This window comes from Apiospora phragmitis, assembly GCF_038363925.1.
Source record: "Apiospora phragmitis strain CBS 135458 chromosome Unknown utg000010l:1.0-9815664.0:1.0-9183399.0, whole genome shotgun sequence".
Lineage (NCBI taxonomy): Eukaryota > Fungi > Ascomycota > Sordariomycetes > Amphisphaeriales > Apiosporaceae > Apiospora > Apiospora phragmitis.
Genome location: NW_027117409.1, coordinates 2,921,656 through 2,940,454, shown reverse-complemented (window position 1 = coordinate 2,940,454; position 18,799 = coordinate 2,921,656). Strand labels below are relative to the sequence as shown.

The following is an 18,799-nucleotide window of genomic DNA, read 5'->3' as shown; positions in this document are numbered from 1 at the left end:
AGAACTTCTCCCATCCTTTGCGGCCCGTTGTGCGATACGCGCGAGATTTCCTCGTTCCGAACAGCTCGTATCATCATCGCCTGCTGCGTGACTCACTACCGCCTCTTCGTCTTTCTTGCTGATCGCCGAGTGTGCCACGCGCACTTCTTCCTTCAACACTCAACTGTCCACCGAAATCCTCCAGGACTGACCAAAACAGCCAGCATCATGTCTGACAAACTCACGCGGTAGGTTTACCTCTGGACATTCGCTTTTTCTTCCTCCCGGGCGACGCATTCCAGCTCAGTTTCCATGACCAATGTCACTTTGCTAACCATGCGTATAACAGTATCGCCATTGTCAATTCTGACAAGGTAAAAATCTCACCCCACCAAATATTCAACTACCCCGCCATCAGGATGTGACGATGCTAATGCGACACGCACAAAATACAGTGCAAGCCCAAGGTATGAAGGAACATCTGCTCTGAATACAGCGACAACACTGATCTTCTTTGCGCAGAAATGCCGTCAGGAATGCAAGAAATCTTGCCCGGTTGTCCGCAGTGGCAAGCTGTGTATCGAAGTCGCCTCGGATTCGAAGCTTGCCTTCATCTCTGAGAGTCTTTGTGGTGCGTATCCATTCTAATTCCTGGAGAAAATAAATGCTGACCATCTTGTAGTACGTTTCCTTAGCTCATTGGACTCATGTTGCGGCAGCCGTATGCGCCGCGTAGCTATGCCGAGTACTAACACACAATAGATCGGATGTGGTATCTGCCCCAAGAAGTGCCCGTTCAGCGCCATCACGATTATCAACCTGCCGACCAACCTCGAGTCTCAAGTCACCCATCGATACTCGGCCAACAGTTTCAAGCTTCACCGCCTGCCTATGCCCCGACCTGGAAATGTTTTGGGTTTGGTCGGAACCAACGGTATTGGAAAGAGTACGGCATTGAAGATTCTCAGCGGCAAGCTCAAGCCCAACCTGGGCCGCCACGAGAACCCCCCTGATTGGAATGATGTGATCAAGTACTTCAGAGGCTCTGAGCTCCAGAACTACTTCACCAAAATTCTCGAGGATGACTTGAAGGCCGTCGTCAAGCCTCAGTATGTCGATCAGATCCCCAAGGCTATTCGTGGACCCGAGCGGTCGGTCAGAGCCCTCCTGGAAGGCCGCGCCTCGCTTGAGAACCTGGATGAGGTCCTGGATACTCTCGAACTTAGACATCTTATGGACCGTGAGGTTAACCAGCTCTCTGGTGGTGAGCTTCAGCGATTTGCCATCGGAACCGTCTGTGTACAGAAAGCCGATGTGTACATGTTCGACGAGCCTTCCTCGTACTTGGATGTCAAGCAGCGTCTAGCTGCAGCTCGTATCATTCGCTCACTGTCGCGATCCGACAACTACATCATCGTTGTTGAACACGATTTGTCCGTCCTTGACTACCTTTCCGACTACGTCTGCGTACTCTACGGTAGACCCGCCATCTACGGTGTTGTAACGCTTCCGCACTCGGTCCGTGAAGGCATCAACATCTTCCTTGACGGTCATATTCCGACAGAAAACCTTCGGTTCCGTGAGGAATCTCTGACTTTCCGCCTTTCCGAGGGCGCTGATGACTTCATGGCCGACAAGGCTCGCGCCTTCAGTTACCCCAAGATGGAGAAGACCCTCGGAGGCTTCCACTTGAGCATCGAAACTGGCGATTTCACCGATTCAGAAATCATCGTCATGATGGGAGAGAACGGAACGGGCAAGACAACCTTCTGTAAGCTTCTGGCCGGTGCCTTGAAGCCTGACGGCACTCAGAAGGTCCCAGAGATGAAGATCAGCATGAAGCCCCAGACCATTACCCCCAAGTTCGACGGAACTGTCCGCCAGCTGTTCTTCAAGAAGATCCGTCCTGCATTCCTGTCACCGCAGTTCCAGACTGATGTCGTTAAGCCCCTCAAGCTTGAAGACTTCATTGACCAGGAAGTCAAGAACTTGTCCGGTGGTGAACTGCAGCGTGTTGCTATTGTGCTTGCCCTTGGTATTCCTGCTGATATCTATGTCATTGACGAGCCGTCTGCCTACCTGGACTCTGAGCAGCGTATCATTGCCGCCCGAGTTATCAAGCGTTTCATCATGCACGCCAAGAAGACGGCCTTCATCGTCGAACACGATTTCATCATGGCCACATACTTGGCCGACAGAGTCATCGTCTTCGATGGCCAGCCTGGTGTCGACGCCCGTGCGAACACCCCTGAATCACTTTTGACTGGCTGCAACTCTTTCCTGAAGAACCTTGACGTTACTTTCCGCCGCGACCCGACCAACTTCCGCCCTCGCATCAACAAGATGAACAGTCAGTTGGATCAGGAACAGAAGCTGAACGGAAACTACGTAAGCATATCTCCAATACACTTATATGTTGCATGCCGCTAACCGGAATCTAGTTCTTCTTGGAAGAGAATACCGAATCGTCCTGAAGGGCGTCCCACGACATAATAATGGCCACCGGGGAGACAGAGGCTCTGAGAATGATGACCAGCCAATGCACACGCCTCCTTCAAGCAAATGTCTGATCGTCCAAAAAACAACAGTAAGTGCCGCGCCGCGGGCGGGCTTTGTGGATCGGACGATGAGGATGATGGTGAAGATGCAGATGAGCGGGATGGATATCCGACTGTAATAGTCATTGCCTGGTCCTGCCTGGTCCTGCCTGGTCCTGCCTGGTCCTGTGACTACTCTATGCATGCTTCTCGGAGCGGGGAGGTACCACTTGAAGGCCTCCAGCCCAGAAGGATGTCAATGGATGCTGATTGAGGAACAGCCAGGTTGACGGAGGATTTTGGTTCGATGTAGTCCATCAAGCGGCAAGAGCAACGAGGAAACAATGATGGGCAAGGACAAAGTGGGCCTAGATAGTTTTACTTACGAAAGACCAGCCTTTTCTGTAACAGCAAACCTTGCTTAGGTGGGAAAATAGGAACTGGGTCTTTACCACATGTTGTTCTATCGAGGAACAGTCGCCGTTCTTATGCAACGTGACGCCCTTCATCACGACTTATCAGGTTCGACATTCAGAAAGGACTTGGGCTGACATGTAGCATATCGATCGGCTCTGAAGCAGTCCAGGTCATCAGGCCTACGGGGGAACGAAGGTAGTGATTCATATAGAAAAAGCACGAATGAACACCTCCAAGGAAGTATGGACCAAATTCACATTGCGATTAAACTATCTAGAGTTTTCGTACAAAAACATGCATGGATGGATGACCTTATGGTAGTCTGTCTGAACTGAGTAAATGGAGGGGGGGAGAGTATACATACTCCTTTTGATGTGTTTTCCCAGGCTTTTTCCGGAGAAGAGAAACCGGGGGTGAGAAGAAAGACAGCTCCTGTCCCAAAAGATGGACGTAGAGCGAGAAATTAAATGAAAAAGACATGCCGGGCGCGCATCAAAACTCGGTGGTATGGTGGCAGGTTGGTTGAAAGGTTACAAGCATGAGCGACTGATACTGCTGCTGTTGCGCCGTCCGGAAATTATTCCCTCCCCAGTCTTTCCCGTCTCTGTCCGAGTGTGTGCCAAAAGGTCATCATGTCCCAACAGATAATAGCAAGATTCGGGATGCAGACACGTACGTCAAAAGAGTCTCTCCCCGAACAAAATGGGCCCAAACTTTCTCGGTTGGAAAAGGAAAGCTTCCCGCATTTGGTCGGTCTTTTCGGTGTCTGCGAAGACAGGCTGTTATGGCTCTTGAGAAGGGTTTGCATAGGCGAGGCAACCGTGATCAGCGGAGCCGGAGAATTGCGTGCGGTCGCTGGCGGTGGGTAGTGCCGCCTAGTCTTCCTCGATCTCACCCTCTTCACTTCCGGAATGAATATTCTCTTCGACCTTAGGCTTAGGCGGCGGTTGCGGAGCTGCTACTACTGCTGCTGCTGCTACTGCTACTGCTGGTGGCGGTGACCTAGTCTTCAGACGTGTTTCGCGTGGTGGGGAGCGCTCACGTGGAGTTCTTTCTCTTCTCAGCCTCTTCGAATCTCGCGATTCCCGACGCTCAAAGTCGTCATCATCTTCCCGGCGACGGCGAGAAGAAGTTGGACGGTCGTCACCATAGGGCAGCTCGTCAACTGGTGCTCGCTCCACGCGGCGACGATAAGAACGCTCGCGCTCCTCCTCGCGATCTCGCCGTTCTCGGGCGTAGTCGTCACGGCGAGGTCGGGGAGGGAAGTCCCGGTCCCGGCTCCGGACCCGCTCTCGATCTCGATCCCGGTCTCTTTCACGTTCGCGTTCGCGTTCACGCTCGCGATCTCGGTCCCGGTCCCGATCCCGGACGTCGCGTGTATCACGCTCTCGGTAGGTGTCCGACGCGCGGCGGTCAGATAGTAAGCTTTCGGCCATGCTTGACTTACGATAGTTCTTCTCTCGCTCGGCGATTGCCTTGCGGCGGTCTGCTTCGTATGCATCTGGCTCAGGGCTACGGCTCGTGCGAGAAGGGCGCACACGATCGCTACGGTGAGATCTGTCTCCTCGGTCTTTGTCTCGGTACGTACCACGATCTGGAGATCGCTCTCGTCGCTTCGGACGATCCCTATCTTCCTCATCCCGATCACGAACTCGGCGGAGCACTTTCTCGAATGCGCCGCGGCGGGCTTCTTCAGATGTCACGGCTTTGAATTCAGCCGTTCTGACAAGGCGAGGTCGTATCTTCTCCCAAGTATCTTCGGGCACAATGGGAGGGTCCATATGCTTGATGAAAGACCTAAGGTCATCGATAGCTCTACGTTCTCGGCGCTCAGACTGTCTGTCATCATCCGAGCGTTTGGTCCTCTTTTCCTGGAGCTGCAAAATGGGGTTAGTCGTGACGGTCTTAAGACAAGAATTGGGAAAGGGTCTTACCCGTTCGAAAATCAGATTAAGAATATCACGATCAATGTTAGCAGTTTTGCGATTGTTCTTGACAACGGACAGAAAATCGTCGAACGTGGTTTTGGGTGTCAACTCAAAACGGTTGTCCTAGGTTGCGATCAGTAGCGGGTCAAAAACATCAGTGGCTCAATAGACTCACATCCAACACATCCAGCACATCATTTCGCGTAGAACGAAGAGCGCGTTCCTCTTCCTCAACAACATCCCAGAAAAGGTCGATAGGGGAGGACCCAGGCTGACCGGTCGCCATGATATAGCGTTCATCATTGGCGATGAGGGGGTGTATCTGGCTCCATTTCGTGCCGGCCTTGATCTGACCAGATTTACGCATCTCTTGCAAGAGACCGACAAAAGCCTCACGGCGCTTACGTTCAATGCGTAGCTTTCTGTTCTTTTGGTCCTGGCGCGCCTCGTTGAAGTTGCGCTCCAAAGCTTTGATATGGTTCTGGAAAGCTGTCAGGATATCGAAGTCAGACAGCGTCTTATACTTCTCCTCCACTTGGAAGGGAGTGGTTGACTTGAGGAGGCCTTGGGCTTCCGACCAACGCGTATAGGGCTCAAGATTAAGCTTCGGGAGCAAGTCGATAAGGCCATCCATTGCGCTTTTCCGGAGACTCGCTTGACGTTCAATGTGGGCTTTCTTGAGTTCGAGAATGTAGTCCTCAAACAATTGGCGGCGCTCTTCGTCATTGTCGGTGGAGCGGAAGATAGTTTCGCCTTCGATGATTGGCCTTGCCGTCTTCCAGCGAGTATAGTGCTTGATCTCGGGATGACTGCGAAGCATGGTAGCGAAGTCTGAGCGAAGCTTGCTCAAGCGCTCCTTTGCGCGTTCCTTGTCCTGGATAATCATGTCATGGCAGTACTCCTCAAAAGCAACCTTCCTGTCCTTGGGATCCTTGATAGCACGGTACTGGGGGTCTTTGATGGTAGCACGCATAGCTTGGTCCCAGGTCCAGTCTGGTTGAACACCACAGCGTTTCAGCATCTTCATGAAAGCGGCTTCAGCCTCTTCAGGAGTGTCATACTCGGGTTCATTGCTGGCAGGCACGAAAGATTGAACGCGGGGGTCATTGCCAAAGGTCAACTGACGCGATTCCGGGTATACGTCGCGTTGGTCGCGGTTGTGGTCATAGCCCTGGTTCGAGTAGTTACCACCGCCTCCGCCACCTGAGGAGAATGAAGCAGCTGGGGCAGTAGGGGTGGAGGGACTGCTGCTCTCCTGGCCCAATGCTCTTTTGTAGACATCTGGCATCTCCCAAGAACTCTGTTTCGTTTCGGTGTTGTACCAGTACTTGCGCCCACCTTCAGCCGTGTATTCTTTCCATGGTTGGCCTGCTAGAGCGCGCTGTCATATTCATTTAGTCATGTAATTAATTACGAGCGATTCGGCTTCATGCTACATACCTCAGCAGGCGACAACATCTCTTCGGGTTTTGTCCATTGTGTGACCTTGGTAAAAGGATTGTAATAATAAGGGCGTCCATCTGGAGTCTTGTGCTCCTGCCACGGGTTTGGCTGGCCAAAGTGGGCATTCATCCCGTTCATTTTGGCTGCGATCCGCGTCGGAACAAAGACGCGAGCAGATGGAAAAGGGCGGATGGATGGGGTCGATGGCCTCAATACACGCTGTAGTAGCACGCAAGGTGGCAGTGTTCGTGATCGTGCTATTGGCGGGATCGACTATTCGGCGAGGAATTGCAAATAATCACAGTCAGTGACTCATCATCACCATTTCCGTGGCTACTGACGAGAAGGGACAATGGTGGATGTACGAATCCAAAGTAGCAGACAAAACAATGCGGATGGAGATAGCGCCAACAGAAGTTTGTTCCGCGATGCGACGAAGAGCTAGGTTAGGTTACTTTGTGTTGGGTGTTAACCTAGTGACTGATTTTACTTGCCTGAAATTGTTCGAGTAGCGGAGAAAGAACTAAAAACTAAAATATGGGTCGGATGGATCCCGCCCCCTGGCAAGCCTGGCAAGCTCCCTAAACCTCCAAAGCGGCCGAGCTACAGCACGTAGCGGATCATGCATCCGGATCCCATTCCAGATTGGATCCTTAAGTAATGTTTTGATACTGGTCGCAACCCATTTCTCTTCTGTTTCGTGCGCCAATGGAGTCAACAGGCCTCTAATGGGCTCGTCTCGTCAGTGATTTACGCTTCACGAGACTACCAACCTCGAAGAGGCACCATGACTACTGTTGATGATTTCATCCAGGGAGCGACCCTGTCGTACTTCATACCTCTCGCTACCGACTTCAAGCTCCAAGATGCCCTCACCACATCGGCCCTGTCTCTGCAAGAGAGCATTCAAGCCATCGAGCCGCGCGAAGCTCTGTTTTTTGGTGAGTTAACCGCCCACTACCTGGTTGCCGTCTCTCACATGCTTATCCGTAGATCCCCAGATGAAACCGTTGAGGTCTACCTTTCTTTAAGGTCACCCTACGTAGAAGAACATACCTTGAAGTCCGCTTTGCAGCGTCTGGTCATATCTCTAGAGGCCCATATTGTCAACGGCAGCCACCCCGATCGAGATTCCCCACCCGCCTCCGAGATTATATTTTCTGGCACTCTAGAGCAGGGAGAAGAGCCCTTCATTATAGCCGACAACGACGACGACGACAACGACGACAACGACGAATCTAGCGATACATGTTACATATATGCGATATGGAGGCTGCCGCTACTCCTTGGCCGCCCTAGGATGAGGTTACAAGGACCTTCGGTGGTGTTCACGGCCGCTGCTAGTATAAAGCCCGCCAGCCTGGGTCTGCCCGCCGTCCTGGCAGATGGTTATTTACCAAGTGGCATAGCTTCGGGCCTCAACCTGCTCGAGTCTTTCGGCCAGGATCCGGAGCTGAGCGGTATCAAACCGCGATTGTCCGCCTTGCGGGTATCGCGCGTGGCGCCAGTCACCCAGCAAAGCAAGGATTTGTTGCGACCTATCCAGGTATCGCCAAAGCAGCTTGCCCTGCGCATATCCCCTGCCGTACACTCCCGAATTCGATTCGCACGGCCAAACACCACACCATCCAGTCCTGCTATTATTGCTATGCTCGAGATCGACTTCACGCCGTTCTTCGACTGTGAAATAGCACTTACGTCAATATCCATGACGGTGCCGGATGGCAGCGTCGACGATCTTACCTCACAATCAGGCATGACTCTGCCCATGTCATGCGTTGCGCACGATCATATTACGTTCCTATATCGCATCGCACCAGAGGAAGTGGAGACATTGGCTAAGAACCCTATACGCGACCTCAGCATCGAGATTGCTGCGACTGCTCTTGTGCAGCCGGGAATTTGTACCCCCAAACTGCTCATGGCATGGACCACATCGCTAGATTTTACTTTACCTCTGAATCCTGGCTTCGGGTCCGCTACTCAGCCTATTCAACGATCCCATAGGCCCAGTCAGCTATCAATCAACAGCATGTCTTCTCTTGTGGCACCGGCGGTGGCCAGACCGGATGCCCTCCCCTCACTAGAGGCGGCGAATAAGGTGGAGACGGCCCTTCCGGACCTTGGCATCACCGTGACCTTCTCAGCGCCACCGCGGACGCAGCGCATACGCCCTGGAGAAGAGTTCGTGTGGAATGTATTTGTCGTCAATCGGACGGCGACGGCGTCGACGGCCCCGCCCCGGAAGCTGGCCTTGGTCGCACTCCCCAAGCGGCGCAGGAACGAGAGCAGAGTCAACCGGCCGCCGTCGATCTCGCACGTACCGACGAGCTCGGCGGTGCTGCACCACCAGCCCAAGCAGGCGCGCGACCGCAGCGTGGCGGACGCGGTCATGGACGAGAACGTGGTGCACGCCATGCAGCACAGCAGCGCCGTGGACAAGGCCGAGATGGTCTGCCTCAGCGCCGATGTGCGCGTGGGGCCGCTGGCCCCGGGGTCGTGCCACTTGGTCGAGCTTCGATTCATGGCGCTGAATTCGGGCATCGTGGGCGTGGACGCCGTACGGGTCGTGGACATCGGAAGCACGGAGCATGTAGATATTCGGGATTTGCCTACCGTCCTCGTCGACGCGTGGGGTCCCGAGCCTGAGGCAGCAGTGCCTCCTACTGGAGATAGATCTGTAGCAGTTGAGGCGTAATGCTGCGTAATGCCGGATTAGAGGTCCAGGGGAAGTCCAGTGCCTTGTATGACTACCAAGGCAAGGCAAGATATAGAAAGTACAGTCCGTTCCAGCGGGCTCGCCTCTGTAGACGATATCCATATTTCTGTAATAGTTAATACACTATTATGAGTTGCAGGACTATTCAATTCACTTAGCTTATTACGTGCCATACGTCGGTTATGGTATGTGTGTTTTGCACACGCCTCCCGAGAGACGAGAGCGACGATACTGCTGCATATAAATATTGTTTCGCAAGATTTATCACCGGGTTTCAGAAACATGACAATATAGTACAAAGCGTGTTGGTGCGAGTCTAGTATAGAAAACGCAAGTGCTCTATAGTAATCAGCTAGAATTGTCTAATAAGACTGTTCTGCTGTAAGCTATCTATGTTAAACGAATGACAGTTGAATATTCAGTTACCGCTTGAGCTTTATGCAGGAAGTCCTTCCTCGCTCTCTAATAGCCCAGAAGGCTCGAGAAAACCCGAAAGAAAAAAAGAAGAAACGTTCTCATCCATGCTGGAGAATCCAACCAACCCAATAAGCTCGGAGTTGCTCTCGGATCAATGACCCCAAACCCTAGCCCATTTCAAGGAGACTGCCACCAAGATGACGGGCAATACACTGACCAGCTCGCCGAGCCCAGCATACTCGGGCGGGATCCGAGCGCCCCCGCGAGCCGCGGTGACGAATGCGCCGGCCGCAAGCAGGATGGCGAAGACGTTGTATACGAAGCTCCAGCCGAAGTTGAACCAGATGCGGTGCACCGCCGCCCGCGAGATGTCCAGCATGTCGACGAGCCCCTCGAGCGACGAGCGGAGGAGCACTACGTCGGCCGCAGACGAGGCGACGTCGGCGGCGGCGCTGGCTGTGCTCGGCGGCAGGTGGACGCCGGTGGTGGCTTGGGCGAGAGCGGGCGCATCGTTGGTGCCGTCGCCGACGAATATGACGTTGTTCGCAGGTGCTCTGCCACAGCCTTTCTTGCTGCCGCTGTTGGCGACGGGGGAGGCCAAGATCAGGTCTTTGATATACTTGGCTTTGTCTGCTGGAGAGCAGCGGGCCTTGACCATCGATGCCGGAATTCCAAGGGTTTCGGCTACTCCAGAAACCGCCTGAAGTTCATCGCCGCTCAGGACAGACAGCGCAATGCCGCGTTTCATCAGGTTTGTGATGACAGACACTGCGTCGGTACGGATCGGGTCGGATAGCCCGAACACTGCGACAAGGTGCGAATCAATGGTGACGCAAAGCGTTGTAAGGCCTCGAGCTAAGGTCTCTCGAACACAATCCTCTGATTCAAGGCCAAGCCAGCGTGAATTACCTGCTTGGATGCGTTTCTCCCCGACGTACCCTTCCACGCCTTTGCCTGTGAGTGACTTGACGTCGCGAACCATGGCAGGCTCAATGCCACGGTTCTTAAGATGTGAAGCCATAGCTACGGAGACCGGGTGCTTGATACCGTCAACCAAACCCAGGATGGCTGCTGCAGTTGCCGCAGGGTCATCCTCCTTCATGTGCTCTTCCGATGCTACAGAGAGTATGCCTTCGGTGAGTGTCCCCGTTTTGTCGAAGACGATATGCGTCACCTTGTGCACGGTCTCGATGCCGGCTGCCGACTTGAAGATGATACCACGTCGAGCGGCCATCCCACTTGCGATCACGATGACCATCGGTACCGCCAAGCCTATCGCGCAAGGGCACGATACGACAAGGACGGCGATGGCATATGTAATGGCCTGGATCGCTGACTCGGCAGCCGTGCGGTTCTGCTCACGGATGCCAAGACCAATCCAGACAGCAAAGACGAGGACCGTCAAGCCGATAATGACAGGTACGAAGCGACTCGCCACGTAGTTCGCCATGCTCTGTAGTTTTGGCTTGGTGAGCTTTGCATCATCAACCATACCAGCAATTGTGCTGATAGTGTTCTCATCTGGCAGTCGGGTGAGCCGGACTGTCAAGTTTCCATGGCTGTTCATGGAGCCAGCCGCGATCAACGACCCCGAATGCTTCTCGACTGGCCTCGACTCGCCTGTAAGCATGGATTCATCGACCTCAGACGATCCAGACACCACAATGCCATCCGTGGGTGCGCGGGAATCCGGCTTCAACCTAAACACGTCGCCATACTGTAAAAGTCGCGTGTCAACGTCCCTTTCTGGCGCTCCTCCGTCGATAGACACCAAGGTCGCCTGGGTTTCCTGGAGGGATCGAATAGATATCGATTTGAGCGCTTCGCGGCGGGCGAAGGCACTGACGTATCGACCAACCATGATGAGAGTGACCAGGAGCGTGCTCGTCTCGAAAAATTGACCCGTGGCCAACGGGCTTCCGGCAGCCAAGTAGCCGAACGAAACGATCGAGAAAACATAGGCTGCGCTGGTACTGAGGACGATGAGAAGATCCATCTCAATCAATCTGGAGAATACGAGACTCTTTAGGGCTGCGGGATAAAAGGGGCCGGCTATAGCAACCTGAACAATGGTGGCAAGCGCCAAGGAAACAGCGCCGTAGGTAATGGGTCGAGCGTCCAGGAGGAGCCCAAGCCAGCACAAGGACTGGTATAGTCAAGATTGCAGAAAGAACGGTCATGTAACCTTCGTACCGGACGTGTTTGTTCTCAGCGCCTAGGCCAGAGTCCCGACGAATAGGGGCCAGCTCAAGTGGCGTATTGAAGGTTTTCTCGATCAACTCTCTGGCCCCGACGACCTTTGGATCAAAGTTGATTCTGACCGTATCCTTATCCGTAACCTTCATCGCGGTCACCCCTGGAGGTAGCGCTTGCTGTGTGAATGCTCGCACGTCTCCAATTGGTAGCACGTCGATGGAAGTCCCTTTTGTGCTGATCTCCTCGCATACAAACCCTGTTTTTCTTTCGAGCTGTTGGGTTAATTCGGCTGCGGAAACCATTTTCGCGTCATAATCAAACTCTGCTCTGGACATGACGAGACTGGCCTTGAGGTTCGTTATGCCTTGGAAGGATTCCAAGGCGCGGACCAGTTTCGTCTCGCATCCTGTACAAGTCATGCCACTAACACTAATAACAGCATGCTCTGTTTCCGTTAGGCCTTTCTCAATATCTAGGGTGCTGCGCAAGTCCTTGGTGGATGCTTGCAACTCGGGATTTCCGGGTGAACCAACTGCTCCTGAGCAGCATGTATCCCCCGAACAAGTCTTCGGGGGAGCTCCGGATGCATTGACAGCCTGTACTACAGGTCCCTTCAGGGAGCTCTTGTTGGCCGGTCGCTTTGTACGAGTCTTAGACTTGAGCGATGTATCCTTAGAGTTAACACAGCAAGACTTCTGTCCCAAGGCGACAAGTGCCCTGCAAATGCAACCAATGGCGTCTAGTCTGTCTGCATACTTGCTACGCGTCTGTCGTACGTGATAGGTGCAAGGAGCTTCCGAAGATGAACCAGGCTCCGAGCACGCAGTGTCTAGTAAGGGGTCAACCGTGCACCACAATAGAAGGGTATGTTTGAACCTACGTCCAGCAGCAGACTTGCTGCAATCGCCACTCGAATTTCCAACTGTCTTCGCACACTCGCGCAATGCGATCCGGTCGATGCAGTCATCTAGCAGATCGGTCAGTTAGCGGCGTGGGCTGTGGCTCCTATTGGCCATGTCGTCTCACCGTTACAGCATGGTGACGGCTTTCCTTCGCAGCAGGCTGGAGTGCCACATGTGGCGATATCCTTCACCTCTTCGCTCTTGCAGCAAGGATCAGGACATTCAGCTACATCCTTGGTACTCGAGGCACTGGTTCCTGCGCACTTGGTTGCTGTCTTGGGAGGTCCACAGCAACCATCTCCGCAATCGTCGACGACTGGCACAGGTGTTGACTTGCGGCAATCCGTCTCCTTGGTGGTATTGGCGTTTGTGGTAGGACTGCAGTTCCCACTTTCGCCTGAGCAACAACCGCCTGCTGGCTTCTTGTTTGCCACGTCTTCGACTTTTGGCGAACAGCAACCGCCTGCCTCCTCCGCTGAGCAACAGTCAGTCGTGAGATCTGTGCGTTCGCTCTTGCAAGTTGCAGGTGGCCCCTCTAGCTTTGGCTGCTTCTCGCTGCAGCAAGCAGACTTGCACGGTTTGTCCGTCATCCTGCCCTGATTCAAAGATATTGAATACTCGAAGGATTCTGCATCAAATAATGCCAAGTGTAGAATATATGTATTGAAAGTTGACAAGAAACGGAGGTGTATTCTATGTGGCAGAGGGTCATTTATTGGGATTCCATAAAGAGGGGCACTCACGGTCAAGTAAGTACGTTAGTTACATGGCATCTGCATGAGACGTCGCACCATTTAACGCGGGGCGTGCTTGCCTACCTGAAAGATCGCCGGCCACAAAGACGGTGAGAGACGGTGATGGCGTTTTTCAGGACTTCTACTCGTTTAGTCTAGTTACGTGCGGAAAGGTGTATTCGTCTCATGGTACAGGTAGTACGACTAGTATCAACATATCGAATTCGAGCATCGCGGCCCATTAGAAATGAAAGGATGTTCAAAAAGAAGGAAGCATAAGATACGATGAAGTCACACGGCATCGGTGAGCCTCCGAGGGATATGTTCCACACCTGAAGTCGTCCCCGGCCTCCTTTCCCATTGAAAGCGAGGATGTCGGTGCTGAAGTGGGTGTCCGAGCCGGTATACTGCTTATTGTAGAGCATCTGCTTCTGGAATAACTCGACTCTTGTTAGGCCGATGGAGGTGCTTATGCAGGAGTGAGTAGCCTATGGGCCACAGAATCTGTCCTTTCTGATTGGGGAAGAACGATTTAAACCCACCTCCGCAGCCAGGCCGAAGGTCTCCGAGTGATTCGAGGACATACTTATTATATATGAGGAACAGTGCCACAGACATGCAATTCTTTCTATTGACTTCTCGCTTCCATTACCTGGTCCTGCCGCATTTTCGTATTCTAACAGATACCTCGCGACCCATTACGCCGTATAGCTATCATGTTTTTCGGGACAGTATCTGGAGTTCTAGTCATCATTTCACCAATATCATTAGAACAACTTGAAAATAGCTTAAGTGATTTCTACGGCTTGAGCTACGCAGCAACTGAACAGCGTACAATATAATTCTCAGTAGTGCGAGATACCATATCATTATCCCCCTTTGCCTCAAAGGCTATAGTTCCCAGAGAAGTAGCCTGGTCTTGCTGACTTTCCGCCTCGATTAGTTGCCTGGTGTCCGTTCGTCGGTAGTTTATTTGAGTCTCCGACGAACAGTCGCTCCGAATGATAGAACTCTATGGTATCCTGTATAGGATCACCAGTGTTCGTTACATGAGCCCCCCTTTTTTGCTTGCGTATTAGGCCGCCATCCCGCTCGCCAAAGTAGCCCATCGATATCCTCGCGAGAGAGGGCACAGAGATGACTATCAAGGCCGTACCGCTCTCAATGTTCGCCCAGATCATGACATCGTAAAGTTTGTCTGTGCAATTTGATTCGTCAGTTTGTGTCTCTCTCACTGCTGTACCGTGATCATGAAAGGGGTGCTTGAGAGGAACCCTACAGAGCTCTTCGTGTGATGCTTCATAAGCATCAAAGGAATTGAAGCGAGCCAATGGTGCGATGCTGGCGTAGATGGCAAAAACGAAAAGGACACCAAGCGCCCACTTGGCCTGCTTCGGGAAATCGTATTTTCGGAGGACGTGCCAGGCAATCGTGACGCACGATATGTCAAGCGCGAAGCTGATGGCGGAACGGGCGAACATGCCGCTCGACCCCGCAAGGAAGCGGTCCTGACTGCAGGTCCCGAGAGCCGGGTTCCATGTGGCCGCGATAGGATCACATGTTGCGATGTCGTACCCAATGTCCCAGATGAAGACGCCCCCCGAGAAAGCAAAGATAAACCACAGCTGAGGGACCAGCCGACTCCCTTTAGTCAGACCCAAAAGGGTCGTCACGATTGTCCATCTAGCAAAGAGAATTGTAAAGGCGATGCAAATATTCCAATAGAAATGGTATTCCAGTGCCCGAAGCTTGATGGGCTCGTTCAGTTCATCGTCGTGTCTCCCCCACACCGTAGAGCGCAGAAAGCACGGTAAATATCGTTACTGGTATGAATGTAATCTGACCCGGACAGCCAAGTTAGCTACCGTCACGTACCATGGTATAAAAGACCAAGTTGCTCACGAAGCCAAACACCGGGAGCAAGGCGTTGTAGCTCCATATACTTCCCCCTTTGAGCCTCGAAGTTCCGGGTCAATACTCGAGCTAGGACCATCAAGGCAACGAATAATGTGACTCCGGCGAGTAGGAGGGAGGTGAGAACGACGAGACCCAGGGGTTTGCCAGTAAGAGGGCTCATCGGAGGCTGATAGTAGGCGACCTGTGCTCGATCTCCGCCGGAGAGTTGATCGAAACTGACGTTCATCGTGACACTTGCTCATATGTGCCAGTCATGACAAGTCCGACCTGGGTTTAGGGGTCGCATCGCAGATATTTGTATCTGATAGTTCGCGGAGCTCGGGGTGTCCAGGCACCGATGATCAAGGCTGCCCTTTTCAGTAGCTCTCACGTTTTCAACGAGAAGAGGCCGATTCTTATATAAATATCATGAATATCGGACGCCTTTTGTCTACTTTCCTGGCCACGTGAGCAGAGGCTTAGCCCGAGTGTGGTTCGGAATCCAGCTCCCATCTGACGTGTTGTCGCCTACCTAGGCTTTGGACGTTGGCACAGACGTATAGAGTCATCCCAGCCACCAGCCGCTTCTCGCACTTCTTTACGAGAATGGAAGTTTTGGTGTTTCATTCAGGAGCGGCATCCTCGATGGCGGGTTAATACCTAACGGCGGCATAAACCTTAAAATTTCACGGTCACTTGGCTGGGCAGGTTAAGAAAAGACACCATGGGCATTAACAACCGATGGATGAACCGCGCCTAGGGAGCTCCCTGGATATAGATGTATTCTCTTCTCAAGAACTTGCTTGATATGGGTGAGCCATTGAATTGCCAGAGCCACTGCAAAGGTCTAAGTAGAACACATGATGTCGTGTTGGTAGTCTGAACTCGTTTTTTTCAACAACACACACCTGACGCTGGTAAGGTATACGAAAAATAAAAGGGCTGAGCACAGAAGAGACTTCGCGACCATACTGTATCAGCGAGTCAAGGGACGAGGGGACGGGCAAACGTTGCCGATGTCCTCCTTTCCAACCCAGATATCTACATCACGTTTTCATGTCAACATTGCCGAATATCCCAGGTGCCAGAATGGTTCCTGAAAATCATGCGATTAAGCCAAAACTAACTAACTCTTGTTTCCCGTGTTCAGTTCCGGCATTGAAAACAACCTGTAGAAGTTATTTAGTCTTGGTAACTCGTGCGAACTGCTTTAATAGCGCTGTGCAAGGCACATACATGCTTCAGTGCCGTCGAGATACATTAAGACTCGGAGCATCATCAGGTGTCACTTGGCAGCGCCATTCAAGGTAGCATACCCCTAACCATAGAACTTCTATGTGGAGGTGCAACTTCCATGCTGGGAGTGTTGATTCTGACAAGACAAGTATATGGAAATATCAAGCAGATGATCGTCCGCGCCAGCCTTTGCTCTACTGGAATACCTATATTCTACTGAAAGTGACTGTCACCGGCAATAAAGGGGCTGGTTGAAGGGGGTTCTCGAGTTAAGGCAAGCCGCGGCCTTCTGACTACTTTGCAATCGAACTGTCATTACATTGTAGCCAGATCACAATCACAATATAACAGTAAATCACTTTCGAGATGAGCACCATGGGCTATATAATCCGCGTGAATACTTTAGCACGGCCTATTTTACCAACTTGTGTGCTGTAAATCGCGATCTGGCATCGGAGGAAACTTAAAGCACTTGAGGAACTGATGGTCCTAAACGGGTATCCAGAGCGATTATTGGAAACACCAGCGGCGGCATGAACGGCACACGAATATGTTCGGACGACTTGTCACGTGCATTGTGTGCTGTAGACGGCTTATCGGAGATCAAACACCCTGTCGACCCAAAATGCAATGCTGACGATGATACCGGGAAATCCCATTACAAGAGACCGGAATACTCAAAATTGGACCGACTGCAGTCACCTTTGACGTCGTTCAACAAGCTGTCCCACCAAATATGCCACTTACAGAAAAACAAAACATGGGCGTCTCGCCTGTGTGACAGAAGGTTTGCATCGTGGCGCTGAGACAGGTCCCGCTAGCGCTTTGATTCCTGAGATGTCCTAGTTGTTTGTTCTTCTTTTATACGTACCTTGTGTATAGAAACACCAGATCAAGTTGACCAAGTCGATCAATTGACCGATTACTGTCTTCAAACTGCATACCGATAGCCGGGGTCGGCATGTCGCTCTCGAATATCTGTAAAGATGGTGGCTACAGTGCAGGGTGGCTGAGCGACTGCCATGCCAGCCATCATGGGGTCTTGCCCGCTTCAGATGCACAGGTGACGGTGTCGTTGCTTGCTTGGCAATTTGGCAATTTGAAGTACGAGGCCAGGGCTCTGTGCAGTGTGCAACAGTGCTGTTCGGGATCTATAGAAGAACCGCCTGGGATCTCCATGAGGCTCTTCAGGTGTTCCTGGCACTAAACTCAATCCATGATGCACGGCCGTCCCTTGCGTGGAGCCGGGCACAGGAGAATCCCGGACTCGAGACGGGTCTTTACAGTTCGTCCGACCTTTTCCCTTGCCTGCGTGTCAGGTGTTCTCGTTTGTGGATCGCGGCTCTTTGACCCCGGGTACAAACCACTGCGAGTCTTTTGTCAACTGCCAACATCTTGTCTGTTCGCTGTTCGGTCACACAGCCCAGTCTGTGCATTGCAACGCTCAACGGTCTCGCAAGCCGCCAGCGTGTTGGAGGAACAATATGGTATTGCAAAATCCGGTCAACTTACGATATCCAAAGGCCCATAGCCTCTGTACATAACCGTAGTCCCCAATGAATTAATGGATTCTCCAGTCCCCATCCACCAACTATTAGGCGGGGTACCCCCGAGTCTCAGAGATTCTTGCTTGGATTTGGTATTCCGTAAACAAATCTACAGCGGCTGGACAAATACAGATCCGCGACTCGGCGGCAAGAGACACTGGCAGGACCTGGACGGGATCCTCGGTGCTCATTTACTTGTACAGACAATGAGGCGAGCGAGTGACGAGGTCACGTTTCACGCGGCTACCGACTTTTTCTTTCTTTCTTTCTCTGATCACGATCATGACGAATGGGATGCTGTGAGCGACTGACTGTGCTAGCATCGAAAATCTGGCGCATCCATCATTGGATCACGTTGTTTCATAGCAAGGGTATTTCTCGAAACATCACGCCGCCAATGAGCGTGCAAGAACGAATGCAAGTCACACCTCCACCTGCTTTCCCCCCTTCTTTTTACGATTGATAAGTTAAAGTTGCGACGCCTCTCTCACTCTCACTAATTTCTTTTAGCAGCGTACTAAATAAAGCTTTACCGCGCGCCATATCTTACATATGTACATCAGTACATGCTGCTCGCCATTGACGGTCTGCAACGGGAGGATGATGATGATGGAGAAAGGTGGGTTCCATTGCTGCCAAAAGAAAGAATCGACCAGACCCTATCGACAAATCTGAGCTGGCGACTAGAACACAAGACTCACAGATGCTTAGCTGGCGATTGCTCATCTTAATCTCTCAACCTTGCTCTCCTATCCAGCTTACGAATACAATGCTACATCCAATTGAGTGCTGGAGTAAGTGGCAGCGATGCCCCTTGCGGACTCCGCTGCTGGCCTGGAATCCCACAC

General features: G+C 52.3%; 5 protein-coding genes across 5 annotated transcripts; 2 read left to right on the top strand and 3 right to left on the bottom strand.

Moving 5' to 3' along the window:
* Window positions 1-207: 207 nt before the first annotated feature.
* On the top strand, window positions 208-2,453 carry PG994_010677 (translation initiation factor RLI1; the record flags this gene model as incomplete). Its single annotated transcript, XM_066862086.1, has 5 exons — window positions 208-227; window positions 435-610; window positions 675-700; window positions 742-2,367; window positions 2,421-2,453. The coding sequence occupies 5 exons, from the start codon at window positions 208-210 to the stop codon at window positions 2,451-2,453; spliced, it is 1,881 nt and encodes a 626-aa protein (XP_066711196.1).
* Window positions 2,454-3,808: 1,355 nt separating this feature from the next.
* On the bottom strand, window positions 3,809-6,442 carry PG994_010676 (pre-mrna-processing protein prp40 protein; the record flags this gene model as incomplete). The annotated part of the gene is made up of 4 exons (XM_066862085.1): window positions 3,809-4,810; window positions 4,868-4,984; window positions 5,037-6,242; window positions 6,302-6,442. The coding sequence occupies 4 exons, from the start codon at window positions 6,440-6,442 to the stop codon at window positions 3,809-3,811; spliced, it is 2,466 nt and encodes an 821-aa protein (XP_066711195.1).
* A 649-nt stretch (window positions 6,443-7,091) lies between these two features.
* PG994_010675 (uncharacterized protein) lies at window positions 7,092-9,002 on the top strand (the record flags this gene model as incomplete). The annotated part of the gene is made up of 1 exon (XM_066862084.1): window positions 7,092-9,002. One exon carries the CDS (start codon window positions 7,092-7,094, stop codon window positions 9,000-9,002), a length of 1,911 nt encoding a protein of 636 aa, XP_066711194.1.
* Window positions 9,003-9,591: 589 nt separating this feature from the next.
* On the bottom strand, window positions 9,592-13,128 carry PG994_010674 (uncharacterized protein; the record flags this gene model as incomplete). Its single annotated transcript, XM_066862083.1, has 3 exons — window positions 9,592-11,586; window positions 11,615-12,603; window positions 12,663-13,128. 3 exons carry the CDS (start codon window positions 13,126-13,128, stop codon window positions 9,592-9,594), a joined length of 3,450 nt encoding a protein of 1,149 aa, XP_066711193.1.
* Window positions 13,129-14,449: 1,321 nt separating this feature from the next.
* PG994_010673 (uncharacterized protein) lies at window positions 14,450-15,415 on the bottom strand (the record flags this gene model as incomplete). The annotated part of the gene is made up of 3 exons (XM_066862082.1): window positions 14,450-14,470; window positions 14,547-14,917; window positions 15,148-15,415. The coding sequence occupies 3 exons, from the start codon at window positions 15,413-15,415 to the stop codon at window positions 14,450-14,452; spliced, it is 660 nt and encodes a 219-aa protein (XP_066711192.1).
* Window positions 15,416-18,799: the final 3,384 nt, after the last annotated feature.